We start from the raw sequence: 25,049 nt of genomic DNA, 5'->3' as shown, positions 1-25,049 counted from the left end.
TGGCCTTGGACACTGCCAGGGATCCTGGGGCAGCCACAGCTGCTCTGTGCCAGGCCCTCCTCCCTGGCATTTGCAGCATCACAGCAGGGCTGGAACCAATCCCTCCAGGGATCAGGACAGGCATTGTGCTCCTGGTAAATCATCTCTCCAGAGGTGCTGGGCTCTCCTTCCCAACCTTCATCCTGGGGAAAACCTGAAGGATCCCACCACATCTGCCTTCCCCCTATTCCCTGCTGCTGGAATTCCCAGCAGCCGGTGGGACCGGGGTGCAGGGTCAGCTGGGGAAGGCAGTGGGTGTTCCCAGGAGCTATTTCGGATGGTTTCACTCGGATTGCTTCCCGGGCAGGCTGAATTTCCTCTCCCCCGGGGCCCCAGGCCGGAAACAACCTCTGGGTTCGCACTCAGCCCTAACGAGGGCAGCACTTCAACACCAACCGTGGGTGAGAGCTGAGCTGCAACGAGTTTTATCTTGATTTCTTCCAGCCCTGGGACTTTCGCTTGCGCTGCCACAGACAGTCCCTGCCCTCGCTGCTGCAGGAATCACCAGCTAGAAGAACCGCAGCTCATCACTAAACCTGCCATGCTGACGTCTGGCCCCTTAAACATCCTTTTCCCACCCCTGCTGTCATCTTGATACTTCCCTGCGCTTCGTGTACACTCACCCAGAGCAGCAAAAAGCGGTTTGAAAGCAGACAGGCACGGTTTCAGGCTTATTCATCATCACATGCATCCTGCGAGGCGCTGTGTGTGTTTTGCAGCCGTGTTGCTGCGGTCGGAACTGCTTTTCCTGGAAGAAGCTCCGGGGGCTTCTCCCGGAGTTTCCCGGTGGGACAGAGGAGCAGTGCCAGGGGCTGGGGGGTCAGCAGCACACGGCACAGCTGTGGGATGGGCTGCAGCTAGATGTGGCACCTGCTCAGGTTGAATCACATCATGGAATACCAGGATTGTTTGGGTTGGAAGGGGTCTGAAAATCATCCCGTTCCCACCCTCCTGCCGCGGGCAGGGACATTTTCCACTGCATCGGCTTGGTTTCTGTCCTGTGCCACCCCCAGGGAATCAGCCCCAGCCCTGGGCCCTGTCACCCCTCCAGGGGCTCAGCTTCTCCTCTCCCGTAACTCCCCCAGCAAAACCCGCCGGGGCTCAGCCCCGTCCCCTTTCCGGCACTCCCACCCCCGAGGGGCTCAGCTCCAGCTCCCTCCGCTCCAGTTTCTCATCCCAGAGTCCCCCACCCTCACCCCCAGCACTCACCCCCGGCCCCTTCCCCTCCCTCTTCCCGGGATCCCCGCTTCTCCCGGGGCAGCAGCGCAGCGCCCCCGCCCCGCAGCGGGCTGGGCCGGGCGGCGAGAAGGGGCAGTCCCGATCGCACTGCACCTCCTCCTCCTCCTCCCTCCTCTTCCTCCCTCCTCCCCCTCTCGCGGCGAGGGCCACCCGGCCCGCCAGGACAGTCGCCACCGGCAGGCGCGGCGCGATCCATCCATCCATCCGTCCGTCCGTCCGTCCGTCCGTCCCATCGCATCCCGGTGCGGGACATCACCCCAGTGCGGTGCGGGCTTTTATCCCATCCATCCCGGCGCGGTGCGGGCTTTTATCCCATCCATCATCCATCATCCATCATCCATCATCCATCCATCCATCCATCCCGCCGCGGGACTGATCGCACCCTGCTGCAGCGCGGGCCATCCCGAGGCGGAGCGGGGCATCCCCCGCAGCCCATCCCGATGGAGACCGAGGGCTACCGCTGCCGCAGCAGCCGCCACATCGAGAGCGGCCAGTCGGCCGTGCCCAGCTCGGTGCTGTTCGCCGCGGGGCTCCTGGGGAACGTGCTGGCGCTGCTGCTGCTGGGCCAGCACCGGCGGCGCTCCCGCTCGCCCGGGGGCCGCCCGCCGCGGGTCTCGGCGTTCTACGTGCTGGTCAGCGGGCTGGCTGTCACCGACCTGCTGGGCAAGTGCCTGATCAGCCCCATGGTGCTGGCAGCCTACGCCTACAACCGCAGCCTCAGCGAGCTGGGGCCGGGCGGCCGCGGCGAGGAGCAGCCGGGGGTGCTGTGCCAGCTCTTCGCCTTCCTCATGGCTTTCTTCGGGCTGGCCCCCACCCTGCTGCTGCTGGCCATGGCTCTGGAGTGCTGGCTTTCCCTGGGGCATCCCTACTTCTACCGGCGGCACCTGACCCGCCGCCTGGGAGCCACGCTGGGGCCGCTGGTGGCCGGGCTGTGCGCGCTGTTCTGCGCCCTGCCGCTGCTGGGTTTCGGGGCTCCCATGCAGTATTGCCCGGGCACCTGGTGCTTCATCCGCATGGCCGGGGGTGGCCCGCGCCAGCTGGGCTTCCCCGTGCTCTACGCCAGCCTGATGGGCTTGCTGGTGCTGGCCATCGTGGCGTGCAACGTGAGCAGCATGCGGCACCTGTACGGCATGGCCCGCAGGCAGCCCCGCCGCGGCGCGCCCCCCGCCGCCGCCCCCCGCATGGAGGAGCTCGACCACCTCGTCCTGCTGGGGCTCATGACCGTCCTGTTCACCGTCTGCTCCCTGCCGCTCATCGTGAGTAAATCCCGCCGCTGTCCCCCGCGCCTCCGGGAAAATCCCCCTGCTGCGGGAGGGTGCGGGGATGCTGTGCGGGACCCCCTCGCTGGGGGTCGGTCACTGCCTGAAACCCCTTGGGAAGTATCCTTTCCTCAGCACCATGCTCTGTCAGGGAGGTTGGATGGAGGATTTGACCCCCTTGGAATTGTCACTCACCCTGTTCGTGGGGGTCAGGCTGTTGTTAAAGCACCCTGGAATATCCCTGGCCGTGGGAGCCTTGATCCCCCTCAAATCCCCATCACCCCATGCCCCAGGGGTTGGTCGTTGCATTAATCCATTTGGAAAAATATCCTTTCTTAGCACCACCTCCTCACAGAGAGGTTGGATTGAGGATTTGGCCCCCTTGGAATAGTCCCCCACGCTGTCCATGTTAAAGCACCCTGGAATATCCCCCCAGCCCCTCTCAAATACCCAGGAAGGTTGGATTGAGGATTTGGCCCCCTTGGAATAATCCCCCCACCCCGTCCATGGGGGTCAGGCCGTTGTTAAGAGCCCTGGAATATCCCTCCCACCAGCCCCACTCAGTCCTGGGGGAGTCAGAGCACTGATTTTGGGATAAACTGACACCACCAGCAGCTCCTAGGGACCAAGAGTTTTCCTCCTTCTAAATCCTCCCCCACTCTGCCCACAGGGCCCAGGTCATGGTTTAAAACTTCTTGGAATAACCCCTCATCACCACCACCCACTCCCAGGGGGTCAGGGGTTGTTTTGGCCCCTTGGAATAAACTCTGGAATCACCACCCACTCCTGGAGGTGCTGGGGGGTTCATTGCTTTAGTCCCCTCTGAGTAACCCACCCCTGCCACCCTCTAGGATCCTCTCCTAGGGTCAGGTTATAACTTTAATTCCCTTGGAATAAATCCCCTCTGGCTCCACTGTCCCATTTGGGGAGGTTGCTACCCTCAACACAAGCACCACATCCCCAGTCCTCAATTTATTTAAATTAAATAAATAAATTTATTTTAATTAAAGATTGTCCTTTAACTCTCATGGAATAAGCCCCCAGCAGCACCACTCTGTGTCAGAGGGTCTGGGGGAGGGTCAGGTAATTATTTTGTCCCCACCCTATCCCAGGGATCTGAATGTTGTTTTAACCCCCATGGAATAACACCCAACTCCCATTCTGGGATGGGGGAAGTTAATTCATTGTTTAATCCTCCTGGAACAACCACAACAACCCACCACCCTGTCCTGGGGGTTGATTTATTGCACAAACTTCCTTGGAATATTTGCATCCCCCACCCCACTCTGTCCTGGGGAGGGTCATTCCATTGCCCCCACCCTGGAAAACTCAATCTCCACATCCCCAGGGGTCAGTTCATTGTTTTAACCCCCTGAAACGACTCCCCCCATCATCACCACTCTGTCCCAGAGGTGTCAGGTAATTATTTCAGTCCCATCTCAGTGTCCCTTATCCCAGAGATCAGTTTGCTGCTTTAACTCCACTGGAATAAAATCCACCCCTTCCTTCCTGTGAGGTTGTCCCCAAAGAGTTTAATTCTTGGGAGGGGGGTGTCAGTTCATTGCATCAGACCCCTTAATAATTCCCCATTCCCCCCATATCAAACCCCTCAATAATTCCTAATTCCCCCCATATAAAACCCCTCAATAATTCCCCATTCCTCCCATATCAAACCCCTCAATAATTCCTCATTCCCACCCTCTCAACCCCCTCAATAATTCCCCATTCCCCCCATATCAAACCCCTCAATAATTCCCCATTCCCCCCATATCAAACCCCTTAATAATTCCCCATTCCCCCCATATCAGACCTCTCAATAATTCCCCATTCCTCCCCTATCAAACCCCTCAATAATTCCCCATTCCTACCCCATCAGACCCTTCAATAATTCCCCATTCCTACCCCATCAGACCCTCCAAAACCCCCATCCCCACCCTTATCAGACCCTCCAAAACCCTCCATTCCCACCCCATGTCCCAAAGCTGCTGGGTAGATCCAGCTCCCTTTGAACCCCACTGAATGATGCCCTGACATCCTCTCACTTCCTCCCCAGGGATGGAAGGCCCCAGACAGGGGAGAGCCCTTCCTTCCTTCCCCTTTCTGCCCCATTCCCAGGTCTGGACCCTGCAGTGCCACCTTTCCATCACCTCTGGTGCCACAGGCAGTGCCACCCCGAGATCAGGGTGGGGGGTGTGTGTGGGTGCTGCCACTGCCTTTGGTGACAATCTCCACATCCTCTTCCTGTCACCTGTGTCACCTCTGGAACGGTACTGCGAGGTGTCAGCCACCAGCCTGGCACAGCTGGGCTCGTCCTGGTGCTGTGACCACCCCAGTGGTGGATGAATTCAGTCAGGATAAATCCCTGCTGTGTTATCCAGGGGATGCCAGATCCAATTTTGGATCAGCACAAGTGGGGTGCCCAGCCTCGGGGACAGAGCAGCACCTGCCAAGCTTGGATGATTCCTTCATCCACGAAAAAATCTTGATCCCTGGGACTGAATTTTCAGCTCTGATATTGTGCTACCATCCGTGATCCAGCCCCACAACCCACAACCCATCCTGATGGCGATACTGAGGGCTTAAAACTTCTTTTGCTGCCCTCACAGGACCATAGCAACACCTCCCCCAATTTCCCCCTATTTCCATGACCCTGGATATTTATTTTCTTTTTGCCAGATCCGCGCCTACATGGGCGCCTTCGCCGCGGATTTCAACGAGAACGCCGACCTGAGCGCGCTGCGCTTCCTCTCCGTCAACTCCATCGTGGACCCCTGGGTGTTCATCATCTTCCGCACCTCCGTGTTCCGCGGCTTCGTGCGCCGCGTCTGCCGCAGCCTGGGCTCCCGCAAAGCCTCGCTCGGCGGCTCCAGCCCGGCTGCTGAGCCGCAGTTCTGCCCCCCGGGCTGGCGCAGGACAGACCCGCCCCAGCTCGGCATCCCCTGAGCGCGCCGCTGCTGCGAGGATGAGGATGAGGATGAGGAGCGAGCCCTCGGCCCCCGGCCCTGCCCTGGGGCGGCACAGGGCGGTGGCAGGCGGGGACAGCGTCCGGCTGCGGATGGGTTTGCCCCTCCCCAAGCTGCGTTTTGTCCCAGGAGGAGCCGGGATGGGGCTCCCGGGGATCTGGGATGTCCCGAGCTGCAGCAGCGCTTTGGGGAGGGTTTGGGGAGCGCCCGGCTCCAGGAAGGCAGGAGGGGTCTGGAGGGATGTTTGGAGGATGTTTTGGGGGGCAGTGGGGACACACAGGGAGGAGAAGTGTGGTTGTGTCCCCGTGGAATAAAAGTGGTTCGGTGTTTCATCACTTTGTCCTGTGCACGATCCCATTCCACGCCAGGGGGGTTTGTCCAGAGCTGGTTTGGGACTGGGTGAGGGGCAGGAGGGGCTCAGAAATTTGGGCAGCAATTGCTGGATGCAGGTGAATCCCTCCCTGGCACACCCTCCATCCCTGCCCAGGATATTCCCTGTTCCCAGGGCAGGGCTGTGGTTTATCCACCCTTATCTCGTCCTTCTCTGGAAAACTCCCAGCACTGATATTGCATTTGTGTCTCTCAGCCCTACCTGTTCTGCTGTAATTATTTCAATTCAGTATTTATGACTGTCCTGAGCCTTAATGAGAGCAGTAATTGAGAGAGCACAGAGCCTGGCGTGCACAAGCTCTCGCTGCGAGCGTGCAAGTGAGCGATTGTTTTAATGGAAGATCCATTTCTGCTCAACCACATATAATAACTGGATTTAATTTTTGCCTCAAGTGACCACTTAGGCCAAAAAAATTACGATGACCAACAGTTTAGTGCCCTTGGAGGAGACAGAGAGTATTTCTCTCCTCTGTTTAGCTAAGCCTTGCAAGGTGCAGCCGTGTTCCTGCCGCTCTCACGTGATGTTTACTCTTGGTGTCAAACACATTCTGGTTTTGAAGGAACAACATCTTGGAGCTTTTTGGAGGTGACCTGCTGGGGTTGGCTCTGGTTGTTTCTCCCAGCTGGAGAAAAGGACAGAGCTGTGTTTGGGGATGGTTTGGGGGTACCTGTGAGCTGCTGGCTCGGTGCCTCTCCTTGGGGTTTTCTGAGGAGAAAGAAGGAAATGAGGGTTGGTTCAGGGATTGGTTTCATGTTACTGGCCTGGTATTGACTTGGAGATGGCTCACGTGGGGCTGCAGAGTCAACAGCTCTGAGCCTGCTCCGTGGCTTTCCCGGGATCTGTGGCACCGCGGCCGGATGAGATAAGAGCCCTGGAAAACTTTAAAACTTGGTTGTTGTCCCCCCTGAACTGGGATCTGCTCTCCCAAACAGACCCGTGCTCCACTGGGGACAGATGGAGCAGCCATGGCCAGGCTGGGAGTGTTCAGCAATGCAGAATCATGGAATGGGGTGGGATAAGATTTCCAAGCTCATGGATCCAGCACTAACCTGAGCTGAGGCTGCTCTGGGTGTGCAGGGATCATCTGCCCGTGATTCCTGTGAGGAATGACTCCTGGAGAGGCCTTGCCCCAGGAGAGGTCCCTGCCCCATGATGTGTGTGTTTACATCCCAGGATAACCATGATCCATGGAAATCAGTAATTAAACTGACACAAACCAAATCAGCTTCTTTATTAAGGTGCAAAAATAGACTCCACCTGAGCCCCAAGATGATGCAAACACCACATCACTGACCCATCCGTGATTTAATCAGCTCAGAAAATAAATCATAGAGCCACGAGTGACCCCCCCCCATCCCTGCAGCACCCCCATTCCCTGGCTGGGACCATTTCCCAGCGACCTTAACACTCTCCTCTGGCTGGGGCAGCACTTTTAATCGGAGTTCTGCCCTTGCTGGTGTCCTGCCTGCTGTGGGAACAGACCTGGAGCCTCCGGGCGAGCCAAGCGCGGTTTGTAGCCGGGGCTGCAGCCAGGGCGGTTTGTTCCCGGCGGATAACCCCTCGCTGCCGGCTGCTCCCGGGGCCGGGCTGCCGTGTCACCGTCCTCGCCAGAGATGGCAGCACGTCCCCAGCCAGCGCTGGCCGGCACACGGAGCCACGGGGCTGCTGATGCTCTCCACGCCAAGCTGGTCCCTTGGGCATCCCATCCTTCAGTGCCTCGACACGTACAGATTGGGGCTTCAGGAGTTATGTCAAAGCTTAGACCCCCTCCTTACTGAGCCTGGGAACGAACAAAAGAAGAGGAGAAGAAAATATAAATTAGAATCGAAATTAAAAATCCCGACAAGGAGCGGGTTGGTTGGAAATGCTGCTGGATAAGAACCAAAAAAGCCCAGGAGCTGCAGCTGAGGAGGGGAGGGGGCTGTGGAGCCCTCCCGGGTCCCATCCTCCCCCCAGGCTCCTGCGGTGCTCAGTCATTCCCCTCGGGACCCCTCCGTGCCAGAGCTGCTGTGCCAGCCGCTCCCGCGGGGACGGACCTGCCGCTTAATGGAGGCAATAAAGAATCGCTGCTCAGCTCGGGCTGCAGCCAGCGATGCTCTTTTAGGGGCTGTTTATGTCCCTGTCACCCTCCAGCACTGCCAGCAGCACTGCCCTGTCCCATGCTGTCCCTGCTGCCACCAGCATCACCTCTCCCTGCATCCCGCTCCTTTCCTGGATATAAATCACTCTCAGGGTGTTTATTCTTCTTTTTTTCTCAGCTCACGAAATCCAGGCACAACTTTGCTCAAGCTCATTTCCCGACAAATTGCTTCGTCCTTGCAAAGATCCCATTTTTTTTTTTTTTTTTTTAATTGTTGCCTGCCCGCATTTTTGAGCTATTCTGGAAGCAGGAGGCGCGTGCCTGGGCAGGCAGCAGTGCCAGGGCTGCCAGGAGCCCAACTCAGGGGTGGTTTTGTTTATTTTTTAACCCCTGCACCCAGGTGCTGGTACAGGATAACAAAACAAGGCACCAAAACCTGGCTCTGCTGAGGGAGTGAGGCTGGAACACGAGGTAAAGGATGGGAAGGCTTTGGATGAGAAGTGTTGTCTGGATTTGTCCAACACAAGTCAGGGTTGGTGGTTTGGTTAAAAAAGGATGAAATCCACCCACCATAAACAGGAGGGATGGATTTCTCCATGTCCTGGTGCCAGAGCCATCCTTTAAAATCCACCAGGGATGGAGCAGGATCCCAACACCCTCCCCAACCAACAAACTCCAGAGGTTGAGTCAGGAGTTCATGAAACTTTCCTGCAAGCCCTGAGGAGTGTTTTCTCCAGCTGGGCCAAGCCTGGAAATCTTCTTTTAGGGAAAACAATGCCAACAAACCTTGAGAGGATGTGTGAGGTGCTGGAGTGTGACCAGAGAAGGGAATGGAGCTGGGAAGGATCTGAAGCACCAGGAGGAGCTGGGAAGGGGCTCAGCCTGGAGAAAAGGAGGCTCAGGGGGGATTTTGTGGCTCTGCACAACTCCCTGACAGGAGGGGACAGCCGGGGAACAGGGACAGGACAAGGGGAAATGGCTTCAAGTTGCACCAGGGGAGGTTTAGATTGGATGTTGGAGAAAAATTCTTCATTGGCACAGCTGCCCAGGGCAGTGGAGTCTCCATCCCTGGAGGGATTTAAAAGCTGTGAGGATGTGGCACTTGGGGACATGGGGCAGTGATTGTCTTGGCAGTGCTGGGGGAATGGTTGGACTTATTGTCTTAGAGGACTTTTCCAACTCAAATAATTCTAGGATTTGATATTGGCCGTTGCTAGAAGCAAGACACGAGCTAAACATGGAAGCAAAGGGAAGAAAACAAACACTTCCCAAGGCAGGACAGATTGTACCAAGCAGCTCGTTCCTGGTTTTGAGCTCAGAAGGGGGAATGAAAAAACAAAAGCCCAGCAATTTTCCTATTATTGCAGAAAAATCCCATCAGAGACAACTGTCAGTGGAGAAGCCTGAAGCCCCAGAAGGGTATTTAAGGCTCCATTAGCTGCCAGGAAAACGAGCTCCAGAAGAAGCCAAAACCCCTTCCTGTGCTGTGACACGGAGTGCCAGAAAGGAGTGGGAGGCTGGGAAAAGCCTTGGAGCAGCCCCTCTGTGGGGAAAAAGGTCTCTGGATGGGCAGAACGGGTGGATCAGGGCAGGATTCACCCTCAGCTGAATTTGTGGGTGGCACAAAGGAGGGCTGAACGTGCCAGGGTGCCAGCCAACCTCTGGAACCAAACAGATGTGTCCATGTGCCTTGGTGCTGTGATGGATCAGGGTTAAAACAGCTCCTGGCTGTGTTTGCCTTACCCCTCCATCCCAACCATTGTTTGAACATGGGAACAGAGCTGGAGCTTTGCCACCTCACCCTCAGCTGGTCCTCCCCAGCACGCTGAAGAGCTGTGAGAGGAGAGAGCAAAGGCAGGACGAGGAGTGGCCCCTCAGACTGGAGGTGCTGTCACAAACCGCAGCTCCCTCGAGTTTGCCGTGCCCCCGTTTCCTTTGCGAAGTTCCTGTTACAAAAACGTGGTTTTACAAATAACAGCCAAACCCACTGGTGGGTCTGCAACCTGCTGTGTCAGGGCTGGAGTCATCCCTGCTGCAGGGTTGCACTGAGATCAGGGGGATCAGGTGGATGGAGTAAATTCAAAATTAAATTGGTACAGCTGTTGGAACAGCCCCAGGGCCACTGGGGGTAAAAGATTTTTTTATCCTTGAGGCATTCTGGAAGTCACAGCTGCTTAAATAAAGGCAGTGAGGACTGCTAGTGAGGACTTGAGTGAGGGCAGGTGTCCTGGAGGATGGAGAGAGCATCTGAGGACACTGGGATGGAGAATGTGGATTTCCCATCCCTGGATGAGCCTTGGAGCAACCTGGGATGGTGGAAGGTGTCCCTGGGACTGGATGGGCTTTAAGGTCATGGCCAGACAGGCTGCACTCCTCTGATGACCTGCAGGAGAAGGGGACAATGGGGACAGGGCATGGGGTCAGCCATGGGGCAGGGAGCTCTCCATGGGTTCCCCTGGGGCCACGGGAATTCCCCTGGGCTCATCTGGGGCTCTGGGCTCAGACAGTTTTGGGGTTTTGGAGCCCCAGGGCCGGCTGTGCCTTGGCACTCTCAGGCCAGACTGGAGCTGGCTGTGCCTCCCAAAAATTCCAGACACCACTGGGGATCTCTGACCATGCCAGGGGCTCCTGGATTGGCGCTGGGACAGATTGTGACCCAGGACCTGGAGGGGGACTGGCTGTGAGAGCAATGCCGGCACCGAGACTCCTGGAGCGACACCCGGGCTCCCGGAGCGACACCCGAACTCCTGGAGTGACACCCGGGCTCCTGGACCGACACCCGAACTCCTGGAGTGACACCCGGGCTCCCGGAGCGACACCCGAACTCCTGGAGTGACACACGGGTTCCTGGAGCGACACCCGAACTCCTGGAGCGACACCCGAACTCCTGGAGTGACACACGGGCTCCTGGAGCGACACCCGAACTCCTGGAGCGACACCCGAACTCCTGGAGTGACACCCGGGCTCCTAGTGCGACACCCGAACTCCTGGAGCTGTGCCGGGATCGGCCGTGAGAGCTGCTCCTGGTCCTTGGGGCGCTCTTGGACCGGCACCGGGGCTCCTGGACCGGCACTGGGCTCCTGGACCGGCACCGGGTCCGATCGCAAGGCCGCTCCCGGCCAGGCAGCGGGGCTGGGCGCGCCGGAGCCGGGGCTGGCTCAGACCGGGGACTGTCCCAGCGATCCCGGGGCCGCCCCAGCGCTCCCAGCCCGGTACCGGGACTGTCGGATCACACCGGGACCGGCCGTGTTCGGGGCTCCCAGCCCGGTACCGGGACCGGCCGTGTTCGGGACTTCCAGACCGGTACCGGAACTGTCGGACCGGACCGGGACTGGCCGTGTTCGGGACTCCTAGACCGGTACCGGGACTGGCCGTGTTCGGGACTTCCAGAGCGGTACCGGGACTGTGGGACCACACCGGGACCGGCCATGTTCAGGGCTCCCAGACCGGTACCGGGACTCTCGGTCCGGCCAGGCTCGCTCCGTGCGCACCCCCCGGCTGCGCTTCGTCCATCCCTGCGGGGCGGTACCGGGGGGCCCCGGGGCGGTACCGGGGGGGCTCGGGGCGGTACCGGGGGGGCTCGGGGCGGTGCCGGGATCCCGGGGCGGTACCGGGGGGGCCCGGGGCGGTGCCGGGATCCCGGGGCGGTGCCGGGGGCGGCAGGCGGGGCGGGGCGGGGCGGTCGGGGCGGGCGGTGCCGGTGCCGGTGCCGGTGCCGGGGCAGGCGGGCGCAGTCGGGCGGGATGAACGGGACGGGCCGGGCGTGCGGGCGGGACGGGGCAGCGCTGCCGGCCGGGGCTCGCCCGCTGGTCAGCGCGCTCATGTTCTCGGCCGGGCTCCTGGGCAACCTCCTGGCGCTGGGGCTGCTGCTGCACGGCCGCCGCGGGCCCCGGCAGCGCCCGCCCGCGCTGTTCCACGTCCTGGTGCTGGCCCTGGTGGTCACCGACCTGCTGGGCACCTGCTCCGTCAGCCCCTTGGTGCTGGCATCCTACCACCGCAACCGCACGCTGACCGCGCTGGCCCGCGGAGGGCACATCTGCCTCTACTTCGGCTTCGCCATGAGCTTCTTCGGCCTCGCCACCATGCTCATCCTCTTCACCATGGCTCTGGAGCGCTGCCTGGCCCTGGGGCGACCCTACTTCTACGAGCGCTTCCTGAGCCCCCGCACGGGGCTGGTGGCCCTGCCGGCCATCTACAGCTTCTCGGCCGCGCTGTGCTCGCTGCCGCTGCTGGGCTTCGGCCGCTTCGTGCAGTACTGCCCCGGCACCTGGTGCTTCATCCAGATGCACCACCAGGGCGGCGTGGACGTGGCGGGGCTGAACGTCGCCTTCTCGCTGCTCTACGCCACCCTGCTGCTCTTCCTCATCGTCGCCGTGCTGCTCTGCAACCTGAGCGTCATCGCCAACCTGGCCCGCATGCACCGGCGGGGACAGAGGACGCGCCGGGTCCCCGGCCCCGAGCAGCCCCGCGCCTCCGGCTGCGGCCGCCGCATCTTCTCCATGGCCGAGGAGATCGACCACCTGCTGCTGCTCTCCATCATGACCATCACCTTCGTCATCTGCTCCCTGCCCTTCACGGTGAGTGTCACTGTCCTCTGTCCTCTCCCCAGCACACGCGTTTCTCTCCTGGTTTGTATAGAGCTTCCCCCAGCTCTGCTGGACAAACCTCGAGGCTTGAGGTGGAAGCTCTGCTGTTCCCAAAGCTTGGGAGAGCCCAGCTCAGCCATGAGTTGGCAATTTGCACATCACCTGGGGAGTGGGGGGAATCACTCCCTGTATCCCCAGTGCCAGGAGGAGGAGGGGGTGGCAGGAGAATGGGGTGGCAGGAAAATGGGAAAATGGGAGAATGGAATGGCAGAAGAATGGGGTGGCAGGAGGATGGAGTGACAGGAGAATGGAATGGCAGAAGAATGGAATGGCAGAAGAATGGGGTGGCAGGAGGATGGAGTGGCAGGAGAATGTGGTGGCAGGAGAATGGAATGGCAGAAGAATGTGGTGGCAGGAGGATGGAGTGGCAGGAGAATGGAATGGCAGAAGAATGGGGTGGCAGGAGGATGGGGTGGCAGGAAAATGGGGTGTCAGGAGCAGAGATGCCCTCCCACCCCACAGGGGCTCCAAGGCCAGGCCATGTGGCTCAGGCAGGGACAGGCTGGGGGGATCAGCATCACTGATTCCCAGGACCCAGGAACTCATGGTGGAGGAGTGAGGGATGGCAAAACAACCAATTACACTTCTAGAGATGGGATGAAGGAGCTGCCCTGGGCTGGAGGCAGTGGATATCCATGCTGGGCAGGATGAGTTATCCCAGATTTCTGTGGCTGGAAAAGCACAGATTCCATCCCTGGAGATGCAGGGAGCTGCACCCTTGCTGTCAGACAGCAATTTCTGCTCCCCTGCAGCAGCACTGAGGCACAGCACAGAGCTGGGAGGTTTCTGGGAACAGAGATCTGGCACAGCAGCCACAGCACGTGTCATCCCCAGGGATCTGCCCACATCCCGTGCCCCATCCATGCACGAGGCTTCCAGCAGAAATCCAGGATCAAAACAACCAAGTGAGGAAGTACAGAGTGTGTGCCCTGGCTCTGTCTGGGCTCTCCCCTCCCAAGGGCCACTTTTCATCCATCCAAGTGCTTTTCCAGCAGGGGCATGGATGGCTCTGGAGCACCTCCAGCCTCTGGCCAGGTGTGGGAGCCCCCCAGGGCAGGAGGTCAGTTGGTCCCATTAGCAGTGACCCCATCAAGGCTGGGAGCACAGCCAGTGCTAATTTCATACTCTTGGTGTTAAATAGACTCTACCTGCCCTTCACACTCCCTTGCTTTTCCTTAGGGAAAAGGAAATAACCACAGGATGCAGCCGAGCCGGGGTTTTAGGACAAAGGAGTAGTGTCCAGATGAGCATCCCAGGAGCCTCAATGCCCTGAGAGACACCCCAGCTGCTGGCCATGAACCCACACATGATGGACAGCTCTTCCCGTGTCCCAAAAAAGCCCCAGTTTGGCTGCCTGTGGCCAGAGGGAAGCGGAACCCCCGGTGGGGCCACGTGGGCAGGGCCCTGTGGGTGTGCTGGGGCAGAGGGGCTGGGAAAGCAGGGCTGGCTGGGATCCCAAGGGCCCTGTGGTGGCAGATAGAGCCTTATCCAGAGCCAGCTGCCCTTTTCCCACCGCCCTGCTCCCATCTGGGGCTGCTCTTGGCAGCGGCTCAAACCCAGCTGCCTCCTTGGGGTGACACTTTCTCTCCTGTCCCCAGCTGCCCACAGCAGCCACCACTCCTCCCAGGACAGTCCAGGCACAGGAGGCCATGAGGGCACAAATTCCATCCCAAAAACCAGCAGAGTTTGGGAACACTGGGTGCAGCCAGTGTGGATGTGCCATGGGTGGTACCCAGCAGACCCCAGGCAGGGGAGGGATGCTCCTGCTGCCCATCCCCATCCAGGCATGTCCCCAGCCCCGAGTGAGGGGGTGGGAGTGACACAAGTGAGTAAGGAGTGCTGAGTCACCCTTCCAGGAAGCCCCAGGGCTGGGATGAGTCGGCAGTCACAGGAAGGAGCGGCAGGTCCAGCACCCCTCATCCTCATCCTCATCCTCATCCTCACCCTCATCCTCACCCTCATCCTCATCTTCATCCTCATCCTCACCCTCACCCTCATCCTCATCCTCATCCTCATCCTCATCCTCATCCTCATCCTCATCCTCACCCTCACCCTCATCCTCATCCTCATCCTCACCCTCACCCTCACCCTCACCCTCACCCTCACCCTCATCCTCATCCTCACCCTCACCCTCACCCTCATCCTCATCCTCACCCTCACCCTCACCCTCACCCTCATCCTCATCCTCATCCTCATCCTCACCCTCATCCTCACCCTCATCCTCATCTTCATCCTCATCCTCACCCTCACCCTCATCCTCATCCTCATCCTCATCCTCATCCTCATCCTCATCCTCACCCTCACCCTCATCCTCATCCTCATCCTCACCCTCACCCTCACCCTCACCCTCACCCTCACCCTCACCCTCATCCTCATCCTCACCCTCACCCTCACCCTCACCCTCATCCTCACCCTCACCCTCACCCTCATCCTCATCCTCATCCTCATCCTCATCCTCACCCTCACCCTCATCCTCACCCTCACCCTCACCCTCACCCTCATCCTCATCCTCATCCTCATCCTCATCCTCACCCTCACCCTCATCCTCACCCTCACCCTCACCCTCACCCTCATCCTCATCCTCATCCTCACCCTCTCCCTCACCCTCATCCTCACCCTCACCCTCACCCTCACCCCATCCTTACCCTCATCCTCACCCTCACCCTCATCCTCATCCTCACCCTCACCCTCACCCTCACCCTCATCCTCACCCTCATCCTCATCTTCATCCTCACCCTCATCTCGCTGCTCCCGTGTGGTCTCAAGGTGACAGACACCACTTCCTCCAGCAGCCACGGGTTTCATGTGGCTCTTAACCCTGGCTGGTTTTCATTTAAAGGTCATTTAAACCCACAGAGTCAGCAAATTTGCTGTGACAGCCCAAATCGCCCCAAAAGAGCTGCCTGGGGGCGGATTTTGGGGAGCCCAGGCTTGGAGTTATTTCTCCCTGTGAGCTGTCCCTGGTTGAGGGAGGTGATTGTGAGACCCCACTGCAGTGCTGTGCCCAGGACCTGGAACTGCTGGAGTGAGTCCAGAGAGGCACCAAGTGGATTAAAGGGATGGAGCAGCTGTGCTGTGAGGAGAGGCTGGGAGATTGGGATTGCTCACCCTGGAGAAGAGAAGGATTTGGGGTCACCTAATTATGACCTCCCAGAACTTGAAAGGAACTATAGGAAAGAGGAAGAGACACTCTTTACAAACACCTGGACTGACAGGACAAGGGAGAAATGGATTCAAACTGACAGAAAAGGGGTTTAACTGGGATACTGGGAAAAAAATTCTTTACTGTGAGGGTGATGAGGCTCTGATACAGGTTGTCCAGAGAAACTGGGGCTGGAGCCACAGGTAGAAGCTTGGATGGGGCTTGGATAAATTTGGGATAGGGGGGTAGGCAGAAGAATTGTATGGCAATTCCACAGAGATTCCTTTATTATCCAGCAGCTCTGTGAAGGGTTCAGGGACAACAGGGAAAACAGGTTCAGGGAGAAGTGGGGGAAAAACTGGAGTTTTTATGGGGGAAAGCAAGGCTGGTACCAAGGGCAAAAGGCTGGTACCAAGGGGGAAAGGCTGGTGCCAAGGGGGAAAGGCTGGTACCAAGGGGAAAGGCTGGTACCAAGGGGGAAAGGCTGGTGCCAAGGGGGAAAGGCTGGTACCAAGGGGGAAAGAGATGGGTTACAAAGGATTACCGTGGCTACTGAGGCATGGTGACATCACTGAAGCCTTTGGCGACAGCTCAGCATGATAAGGGAAGATGTGCCAAGCTAAGGAGCATCCTTCCAGGTGGGATGAGATAATAACACCCCACTCAAGGGCCATCCCACTCGAGGGCCATCCCTCCAGGGCACAGCCGTGCCGGGAGTGGTGGAACAATGATTTCTGAGCCCCTCCCCACCGCCCCCCACCCCTGACCCCGCAGATCCGAGCCTACGTGAACAAGTTCAGCCAGGAGGAGGCGGACCACGAGTGGGACCTGCTGGCGCTGCGTTTCCTGTCCATCAACTCCATCGTGGACCCGTGGGTGTTCGCCATCCTGCGCCCGCCCGTGCTGCGCCTCCTGCGCTCCGTGCTCTGCTGCCAGCTCGGCCCCACCGCCCCCGGCGGCCGCGCCGTGTCCCCTGCTGTCACCAAGCTGGCACGGCCACACCTCTGCGGCCAGTAGGTGTGGGATTCCGGGAGAATCCTGCCTCCTGGGAGCTGCCGAGGGAGCTCTGCCTCAGGGCAGGGAGACCGGGCGGGGCTGGCCCTGGTGTCACCTGGCGGGGGTGGCTCTGGTGTCACCGGGTGGCCTCTCACAGGGATGAGGTTGGAAGGGTTGGAGTCCCTTGGGTGCTGCTGTCCCACCTGGAGAGAGGCTCAGCCCTGAAGCTTGGGGGGTTTTGCTGTAACCCCAAGGCTGGGGGTGTTGGGAAGCAGAGATTCCTGCTGGGGTGTTTCCCAGCGAGGTTTTTTGGAGATGGCTGCAAACACCTGTCTGTGCCCCCAGATCCCTAAGGATTGGGAAGGAGAGGAAGGGACCAGTGTATCCTCAAAAATTTCCCCTTTTTTTGAGGCAGGTTGCCTAAAGAAATGCACTTTTTCAGGGGCAGGTCTGTGTGCTCATGTCTGTCTGTTTGTCTGTCCAACACCCCAGAGATTTTAGGCACTGATGGGTCCCTGAGGGGCACCAAGGTACTAAAAAAGCCAAATTTTGGCACTTCCCTGGCGCTGTGATGGAGCAGAGCAGCCCCTCCTCAGCACCCATTTGGAAATTCCCTTTGCCCCCTGATTTTTTGCAAGAGCCAACAAAGGGAATAAAGAGCCTGAATGGTCATAGCCATGAGCTTCACCCACATCCAGGGTGGTGCTGCTGGTGAGGTTTGGCTTTATCCTTGATTGGGACAAATATTTATTTAAAATTAAATTAAAAAAAAAAATAAATCAATAAAAGCAAAAAACCAACTGCAAAACCATCCAGGTCATCAATCCTGCCCCATTGGGCAGCATCCTTCAACACCACTATTTTATTTTCTGGGATTCCTCTTGCTCTTTGGGACTCCAGGATTGTTCCTACTGGGATGAGGAGCATCCAACTGCACACCCCAAGGCCACCACTGCCATTAGGAATTTTCTTGTGGCTCCCACTTGAGCAGCACCCAGCACACCCAGTGTGCAGTTCTGAGTGTGGAGTCTCATTTGGGAGCTGCAGCTCTGCTCAGGGAGCCCAAAGGTGCCGAGATTTGGGACTTTTCTGTGGTTTGTGAGTCGAGGTGATGTAAAAAAAAAAAAAAAAAAAAAAAAAAGAAATTGTTATTTAAATAATAAATGTCTCTCTCATAAGAGCCTGCTGAATCATGCATGGGTTTGTGCTCCTCAGGGTAGGTCTGGCTCCTGGAGGAAATGTCTTGGATGTGGGATGAAACCATGGGAATGGGGGGAGAGGGCAGCAGGAGAGGCTGGCTGGGGGAAGTGGGTGCCTCCAAATTCCTAAAAAGTGGCAATAAACTGTAGTTTCAGATGCAGAATGACATTTTTTTTACCAGAGCTACAGAAATCTCCCCCCTTCCCATCTCTGAGCTCTTCCCTAAAACCTGCCTGTCCCACAGTCAGGCAAAAAGCTCCCACCTGTTATCAAAACACAACCCCCAAAAATACCCACCCTAAAAAAAGGCAGAGTTGAGGTCACTTCTGTCAGGCAGCCAAAATCCACAGGAAGTTTCCTGGCCTCCCAAATGTGTGTGGGCAGAAGTCAGGCAGGGGCTGCTGTTGCTCAAGTGGGTTTTTGGCAGCACCCTGTGGCTGGGGGGGCTTTGGAGGGGGTGTGGAATTTTAGGGACAGGGTTTCCAGATGTGCCTGCCATGGGGGTGAAGCTGGGACCATGGAATGTCATTAATCCTGGTGCCAACCTGGGAACCCAAATTTGGAGAGCACAGTTTCCTTCCCAAATAATTCCCTCATCCATGCACACAGCAGCAGGAAAAGCACATTCTGGGCTCAGTTTTGGGGCTCCCATCGTGTCTCAGCTGAAAAACCAGCCAAAAACTTTGGGAAGAGCCTTGAGTCCTTGAGCTTTATTTATCTGGATGGTCATGACCTGGTTGCTCAGGCTGGAATTTCAGGACCAGTTGCCTAATTCTCCTCTAAGCTGGAGGGAATGGCTGCCTGGCGTGCAAAAGATAGAAAGAAAAATTTTTAAAAAATGGGAAAAATGTTGGAAATGGCAAAGAGGTCACATCCTGCAGGGACAGAATGTGACAGGGTGGGGAGAGAAGCCAGCAGGATCTGGGGCACAACCCAAAGGCAGGATTCTCCCAGAACCCAAGGATTCTCTCCTGCCAGCCCCCAGCTCCTCTGCTGACCACTAATTACCAGTTGCTTGGTTTTTTTGGGAGGTTTGTGGCTCCTGATCAGGAAATGCAGGGCTGGGAGAGAACCTCCCAGATCCATCCCCTGGGATCTGCTGTTTGCTGCAGGAGAGTCACTCTCCCAACCATCAGGACAGCAATCCTGGCAAGTGGGCTCAGGGAAATGATTTGGATCAATTTAATGCCAAAATAAAAGAGAAATTATGTGTGCAAGGAGAGGAACTCCTTAAACCTGAGTCTCTTTGCCAGGATGTATCCTGAGCTGCTGGGCAGGGATTACCCCCAAGCTCTGGAATAAAAAATCTTCAACTTTCCCTGCTTGGAAAGGAGAAAAGAGCCAGAGCTTTCCCCAGAGCTGTGTGAGGACAAGGACTGAATCTCTGCATGCTGAGCCATCAGCCTGCACAAAATGCTGCTTTTATTAACCTCACACAGGAGCCTTTGGAAAAAGCAAATTAATTTGCCTCTCATCAGCTCCCTCAGCTCAAATCCAAGATGACAAAGTTTCATTTCATTGTCTGTGCTGGCCCTTAATGACTTTTTTATTCCCACACCGGAAACCTGCTGGCACAGGGAAGCTGCAGGCAGGTCTTTAATCCTCAATTTCCATCTGGGAATCTGCTGCTGGAGGAGAGGGAGGCAGGGAAAAGCTGTTCCCAGGAGACAACAGAGGGCATCAGCTGCCCCTCAGACCTCTAAAAATGGTGAGACTTCCACAGAGGGATGTAGGGAGTGGGGATCTTCTCCAAAATCTGCCAGAGAATTGTGGAATGGTTTGGGCTGGAAGGGACCTTAAATCCCATCCAGTGCCACCCCTGCCATGGCAGGGACACCTTCCCCTGTCCCAGGCTGCTCCAAATCCCACCCAACCTGGCCTGGGACATTCCAGGGATCCAGGGGCAGCCACAGCTGCTCTGGGAATTCCATCCCAGCCAGGAATTCCTTCCCAATATCCCACCTAACCTCTGTCAATAGAAATCCCCTTATTCTGGCACTTAGCAATAATCCCTCTCCATCCCCAGTAATGGTGGTGCCACGCCATGGTTGTGGGAAATAGGGATTTTGGCAGAGTAGAGAAGAAAGGAAAAGCATTTCCCTGTTCCTCCCTCCTTTCCTGGCTTGCTTGGAACATCTCCTCCACATCTCTGTGCTGTCAGCAGGGAGGAAATTCTCATTTTTGGCTGTTTTGGCTGTGGTTTTACTGGGGCCACAAAATCCCCTCAACCCCATTCAGGGGGGTCAGGAAATGTGGGTAATGTTTGGGAACACCCTATAAAGGTGGGGTATGGATGGGATAATGGGATAGTGGGATGGGATGGGATGGGATGGGATAATGGGATAGGATTGGATAATGGGATGGGATAATGGGATGGGATGGGATAATAGGATGGGATCAATGGAATTGGATGGGATGGGATAATGGGATGGGATAATAGGATGGGATGGATAATGGGATGGGATAATAGGATGGGATGGATAATGGGATGGGATAATGGGATGGGACGGATCAGTGGTATGGGATGGGATGGGTGCAGTGGTGTGTCCAAGCCTGGCTTTCCTACAGAGCATTTCTGGAATTGCTGCTCCAGTTTGGGATGCTGGAAGCAAAGCAGAGCTGCCTTTCCAGGCACAGGAACCCTCCCTGGGCTCCAGAGGGTGTGATCCATGTAGAATTGGATTACATTAATCAGCCAAGGAAGTGACTTATGGGGACATGGCATGGCTAGGCTTCCCATCTGGCTCTGCTGTGCTTCCAGGGCTTCCCATGACACAGGAAAAAGTCACATTTGGCTTTACCACAGCTGCCTTCTGCTCCTGCAGCTGGTTTTGCACCTCTGCATCCCCTCAGAGTCATGTGAAACCTTTCCTCTGAGTCCTCTGGGGCACCCACAGCAGAATGATCCTATTCTGAAAGAGGAATCAGCCTTTTTTTTTTGGTGGTATTCATAGGCTTAAAATCAGAGCCTAGCACCCAACACTGAGACCTAAAAATCTTCACCATGTGAACACTCTCAGCTCTCCCAGCAGAGCCTTGAATTTTCAAGCTTTTTTTACAGTATAAATAATAATAACAATTTTCATTCTGGCTTTTGGGTTTGTCTTTGCAGGGGGCTGAAGCTCTCATATGACTTTTCCCCAGATTACCATAAACTATCCATTTCTCAAGTCTAACAGGTTGTTTTTTGGTTTTTTTTTTTAGCTGTGGGTGTGACCTCCTCACTTGGAAGGGCTGTGCCCAGACATTTTCTCATGTAATTCTGTTTTTCTCTTACTCTGACACAAAAACAACAATGTGAACATCCTGATTTAGTGCAAGGTGTCCCTGCCCATGGCAGGGGCTGGAATAAGATGGGATTTAATGTCTCTTCCAACCTAAATATTCCATAATTCCATGGAGCTGCAGCCCTCCTGCTGCTCATTTTTCCTCACAGATGGAGTTGGGTGTGCTGGGAGGGTGAGCTGGAGGATCCTGGGATGGGGCTGGATCCTGTATCCCTGCATCCCTCTATCCCTGAATCGCTGTATTCCTGTGTTCCTGTATCCTTGCATCCCTGTATTCCTGTATTCCTGTAGCCCTGTATCCCTGAATCTCTGTGTCCCTGTATCCCTGTATCCCTGTATTTTTGTATTCCTGTATTCCTGTATCCCTGTACTCCTGTATCCCTCTATGCCTGAATCCCTGTATCCCAGAATCCCTGTATTCCTGTATCCTCAAATCCCTGAATTCCTGTATTCCTGTATCCCTGCTATTCTCTGAATTCCTGTATCCTTGAATCCTTGAATCCTTGCATCCCTGTATCCCTGTATTCCTGAATCCCTGCTATTCCCTGTATCCCTGAATCCCTGTACTCCCTCTATTCATGCATCCCTGTATTCCTGTATTCCTTGTATCTCTGTATCCCTGTATCCCTGAATCCCTGCTATTCCCTTTATCCCTGTATCCTTGAATCCTTGCATCCCTGTATCCCTGTATTCCTGTATCCCTGCTATTCCCTGTATCCCTGAATCCCTGCTATTCCCTGATCCATCCTTTATCCAAAATGCACAGGCAGGCAAAGGATGGAACAGAGCCCCCAGAGTCACCCCCTCCATCTGGGAGACATCCAACCAGAAACCCAAACAGAAGGACTGGGAAAAATCCAGCCAGAGCTCCAAGATGATCCACAAGTGACTGAAAACAGAAAGAAGGGAAAGTTTTACAAGCCTGACTGCGACATGGAGCTAAAAATACAGTGGCTGTGACTCGGGGAGGGGCTGGGTGTCCGGGGCCACTGCTTGTTTGTGCCCAGCTCGCCCCCAGAGAAAGTCCTGGCCCTGCAGAGCATCCAAATGAGGTGGGAGGGAATTTATATCCTGACTCCCTGCTCTCCATGCATCCTGCAGGGAGGGTGGCATTGCACTTCTACAGAGCCCACGGGCTTTTCCAGAGGTTTGGGAGGGGCACCTCGTGTCCCAGTTTAACAGCCTGAGGCAGGCAGTGTGTTGGGGACACTCCTGGAAATCTCCAGGGTTTCCCTGCCTGGCTGATTTTGATTTTTATTTTTAACTGGCTTTCCCTAAAATGTGCAAAGATCCACGTCCATCAAATCCATGGGGAAATTCCACCCATCTGCCAGGGCTGGGGCTGTTCCCAAAGCCAGCTAAATCTTCCAAACCAAGAGACTAAACAGTGTCAAACTCACATCCAGCATCTGGGTTTTATAGGGGCCATAAAAGCTTCGAGGCATGGTGGAGCAGGGTGGGTCTCTCACCATCCTGCTCAGTGTGATGAACTGTGACCTCTCCCAAAAAAACCCACACTTATTAGGAAAAGGCAGGACCCCATCAGCAGCCTTGTGAGCTGAGCTCATGTGAGGAGGAGAGCAAAGCTCCTGGGGTTTCCAAGTAAGTCAGGCCATAAATCTTTGTAGGGTTTCACGTCCCAGCACTGTGCCTCTGGTTTCGTTGTGGTTCCCACTGGGCTGCTCCAGATGCAGAAGGTGTCAATTTGTGGCTGAATGGAAAACTCTCTGAAAAACCACCTGAAAATCTTGTTTTTCTGAGCAGTGGGTTGGGAGTGAGCTCCTGCCATAGCCAGAATTCCAGCCCTCAGGTCTGGCACGTCCCATCCCTGGGAGTGTCCAAGGCCAGGCTGGACAGGGATTGGAACAGCCTGGGATTGTGGAAGGTGTCCCTGCCCATGGCAGGGGTGGAATGGGATGGGATTTGATTTCTTCCAACCCAAACCTCCTCCCTCTGCAGCTGGAAGGTGCTGGATAAGCAGCACAGCAGTGCTTGGCAGAACTGGGATGGATAAATCCACTCTGGATGTCATTTATTGGGACCCCACTATCCCAAACACCACAGCAGGGACAAGGTTTTATCAATCTGCTGATGTGGGGGCAGGAGGAAATGGTGAGGGCCAGCACAGATGGGAAACATCAAAGCAGACAGAGTTTTGAACAGAGTTAAAAAGAAAATCTCTGTTTACAAGAAGCCATTCCAGGGCGGTTTGGAGCCTGTTTATCCCTGGACATTCGTGCTACCAGAGCTCTGGCCCTGCAGAGCAGGGGGTTTGTCATGGGGAGTGGATGTGTACACCAGACAACATTTATTTGTCATGAGCAGCTGCTGCTTCCTCTGCTCCAGACCTTTGCCATGCAACTGGGGCTGGGAATTGAGCTGTGAGGTCTCTCTGAGGGCCCTGCAGAGGCTGGATTGAGGCACAGATCCATCAGGATGAGTCCTTGGGATTCACTCCCAGCAAATCAATGCCTGGGGAAGGCAGGAGCAGCCTGTGCCCTGCTGAGGGGCTCTGCCAAGAGCTCCCTGGGGCTGCTGGAGGAAGCTGCTCATCATCTTGGAACGATGACAGCTTTGGAAAGCTGTGGAGTGCTCCTGCTTCCTCCTGCACCCCGGGTCATCACCACCCCAGCATGTTCCTGCAATCCCTCCTGTCTGCTGGGGGACAAGGGGAATAAGGAGGAGCACAGAGCCTCTGCAAAGCTCCTGCAGCTCTGCAAAGAGGGATGGGGACAGGAGAAAGGGGGCAGGAGAAAAGGGAAGGGGGATAAGGGATGGAGAGCAAGGGAAACGGGAAGGGGATGGGGGACAGAAGAGAAAAGGGAAAAGAAAAGATGGCAGGGACAAAGGATAGGGAAGGAGGGTGGGGAAATGGGAGGAGAAAAGGGAAAGAAAAAGGGGACAGGGACAAGGGAAAGGCAAAGAGAAATGGGGAAGAGGAAATGGAGCAAGAGAATGTGGAAAGGGGACAAGGGACAGGGAACAAAATAAAGGGGAAGGGGTTCAGGGGAATGAAAGAGAAAAGGGAAAGGGGCAAAAGAAAAGAGAAAGGAAAAGGGGGCAGGAGACAAGGGAAAGGGAATTGGGATGGGAGAAAGGGAAGAGAAAAGGGAAATGGGAAATGGGGCAAGAGAAGATGGAAAGGGGACAAGGGACAGAGAACAAAAGAAAGTGGAAGGAGGTCAGGGGAGTGAAAGAGAAAAGGGAAAGGGGTCAAGAGAAAAAAGAGAAAGGAAGAGAGGGAGAGGACAAGGGACAGGGGACAAGGAAAAGGAATAATGGGAATGGCAAGGGGCAAAGGGGAAGGGGGAAAGGGGAAAGGGGAAAGAGGACAAGGGAAAAGTTTCCAGGCTCTGTCCTGATGTCTGACCACTGGAATTGCTGTGCCCAGCTGGTTTCTCAGTGTGTGGCATTCTGCCATCATCCCTCCATTCATTACCTTTTGCATTCCCCAGTTTGGCAGCCAGGTCAGCCCTTGAAAACCTCAGCACTCCCTGTAAGATCCAGTGAGAATTGGAGTTTGGGAGCATCCTGGGACAGCAAAATGCAGAACCCCTGAGGTGCCTGAGAGGGTTCAGGGATCTAAACCAAACACCAGGACATCCAGGCAGGACATCTGCTGCTCCAAGCAGCTCTTTCCCCCTCAGAGAGGTCCTTCCCCAAGTGGTTTGCTCAACACTTTCCTCCTTGTTGGGTTTTTGGGTTTTTTGCTCAAGCCAGGCTAGTTCTGCCTCCCTGGGCATTTTCCTGCCAGAGCATCCCACTGCTGCCAGCTCCAACTGCAGCACGGGGAGACTGGGATCAGCT

At 56.2% G+C, this 25,049-nt stretch overlaps 2 protein-coding genes across 2 annotated transcripts; both read left to right on the top strand.

The window, feature by feature from the left end:
* The first annotated feature begins 1,419 nt into the window (after positions 1 to 1,419).
* PTGDR (prostaglandin D2 receptor) lies at positions 1,420 to 5,871 on the top strand. The gene is made up of 2 exons (XM_056492755.1): positions 1,420 to 2,534; positions 5,214 to 5,871. Exons 1-2 carry the CDS (start codon positions 1,719 to 1,721, stop codon positions 5,478 to 5,480), a joined length of 1,083 nt encoding a protein of 360 aa, XP_056348730.1. The 5' UTR covers positions 1,420 to 1,718; the 3' UTR covers positions 5,481 to 5,871.
* A 5,830-nt stretch (positions 5,872 to 11,701) lies between these two features.
* PTGER2 (prostaglandin E receptor 2) lies at positions 11,702 to 17,931 on the top strand. Its single transcript, XM_056492668.1, has 2 exons — positions 11,702 to 12,548; positions 16,534 to 17,931. Exons 1-2 carry the CDS (start codon positions 11,715 to 11,717, stop codon positions 16,774 to 16,776), a joined length of 1,077 nt encoding a protein of 358 aa, XP_056348643.1. The 5' UTR covers positions 11,702 to 11,714; the 3' UTR covers positions 16,777 to 17,931.
* Positions 17,932 to 25,049: the final 7,118 nt, after the last annotated feature.

Source organism: Oenanthe melanoleuca, chromosome 5 (genome assembly GCF_029582105.1).
Source record: "Oenanthe melanoleuca isolate GR-GAL-2019-014 chromosome 5, OMel1.0, whole genome shotgun sequence".
Lineage (NCBI taxonomy): Eukaryota > Metazoa > Chordata > Aves > Passeriformes > Muscicapidae > Oenanthe > Oenanthe melanoleuca.
The sequence above is the reverse complement of the archived record's forward strand: the minus strand, read 5'-3'. Positions and strand labels throughout refer to the sequence as shown.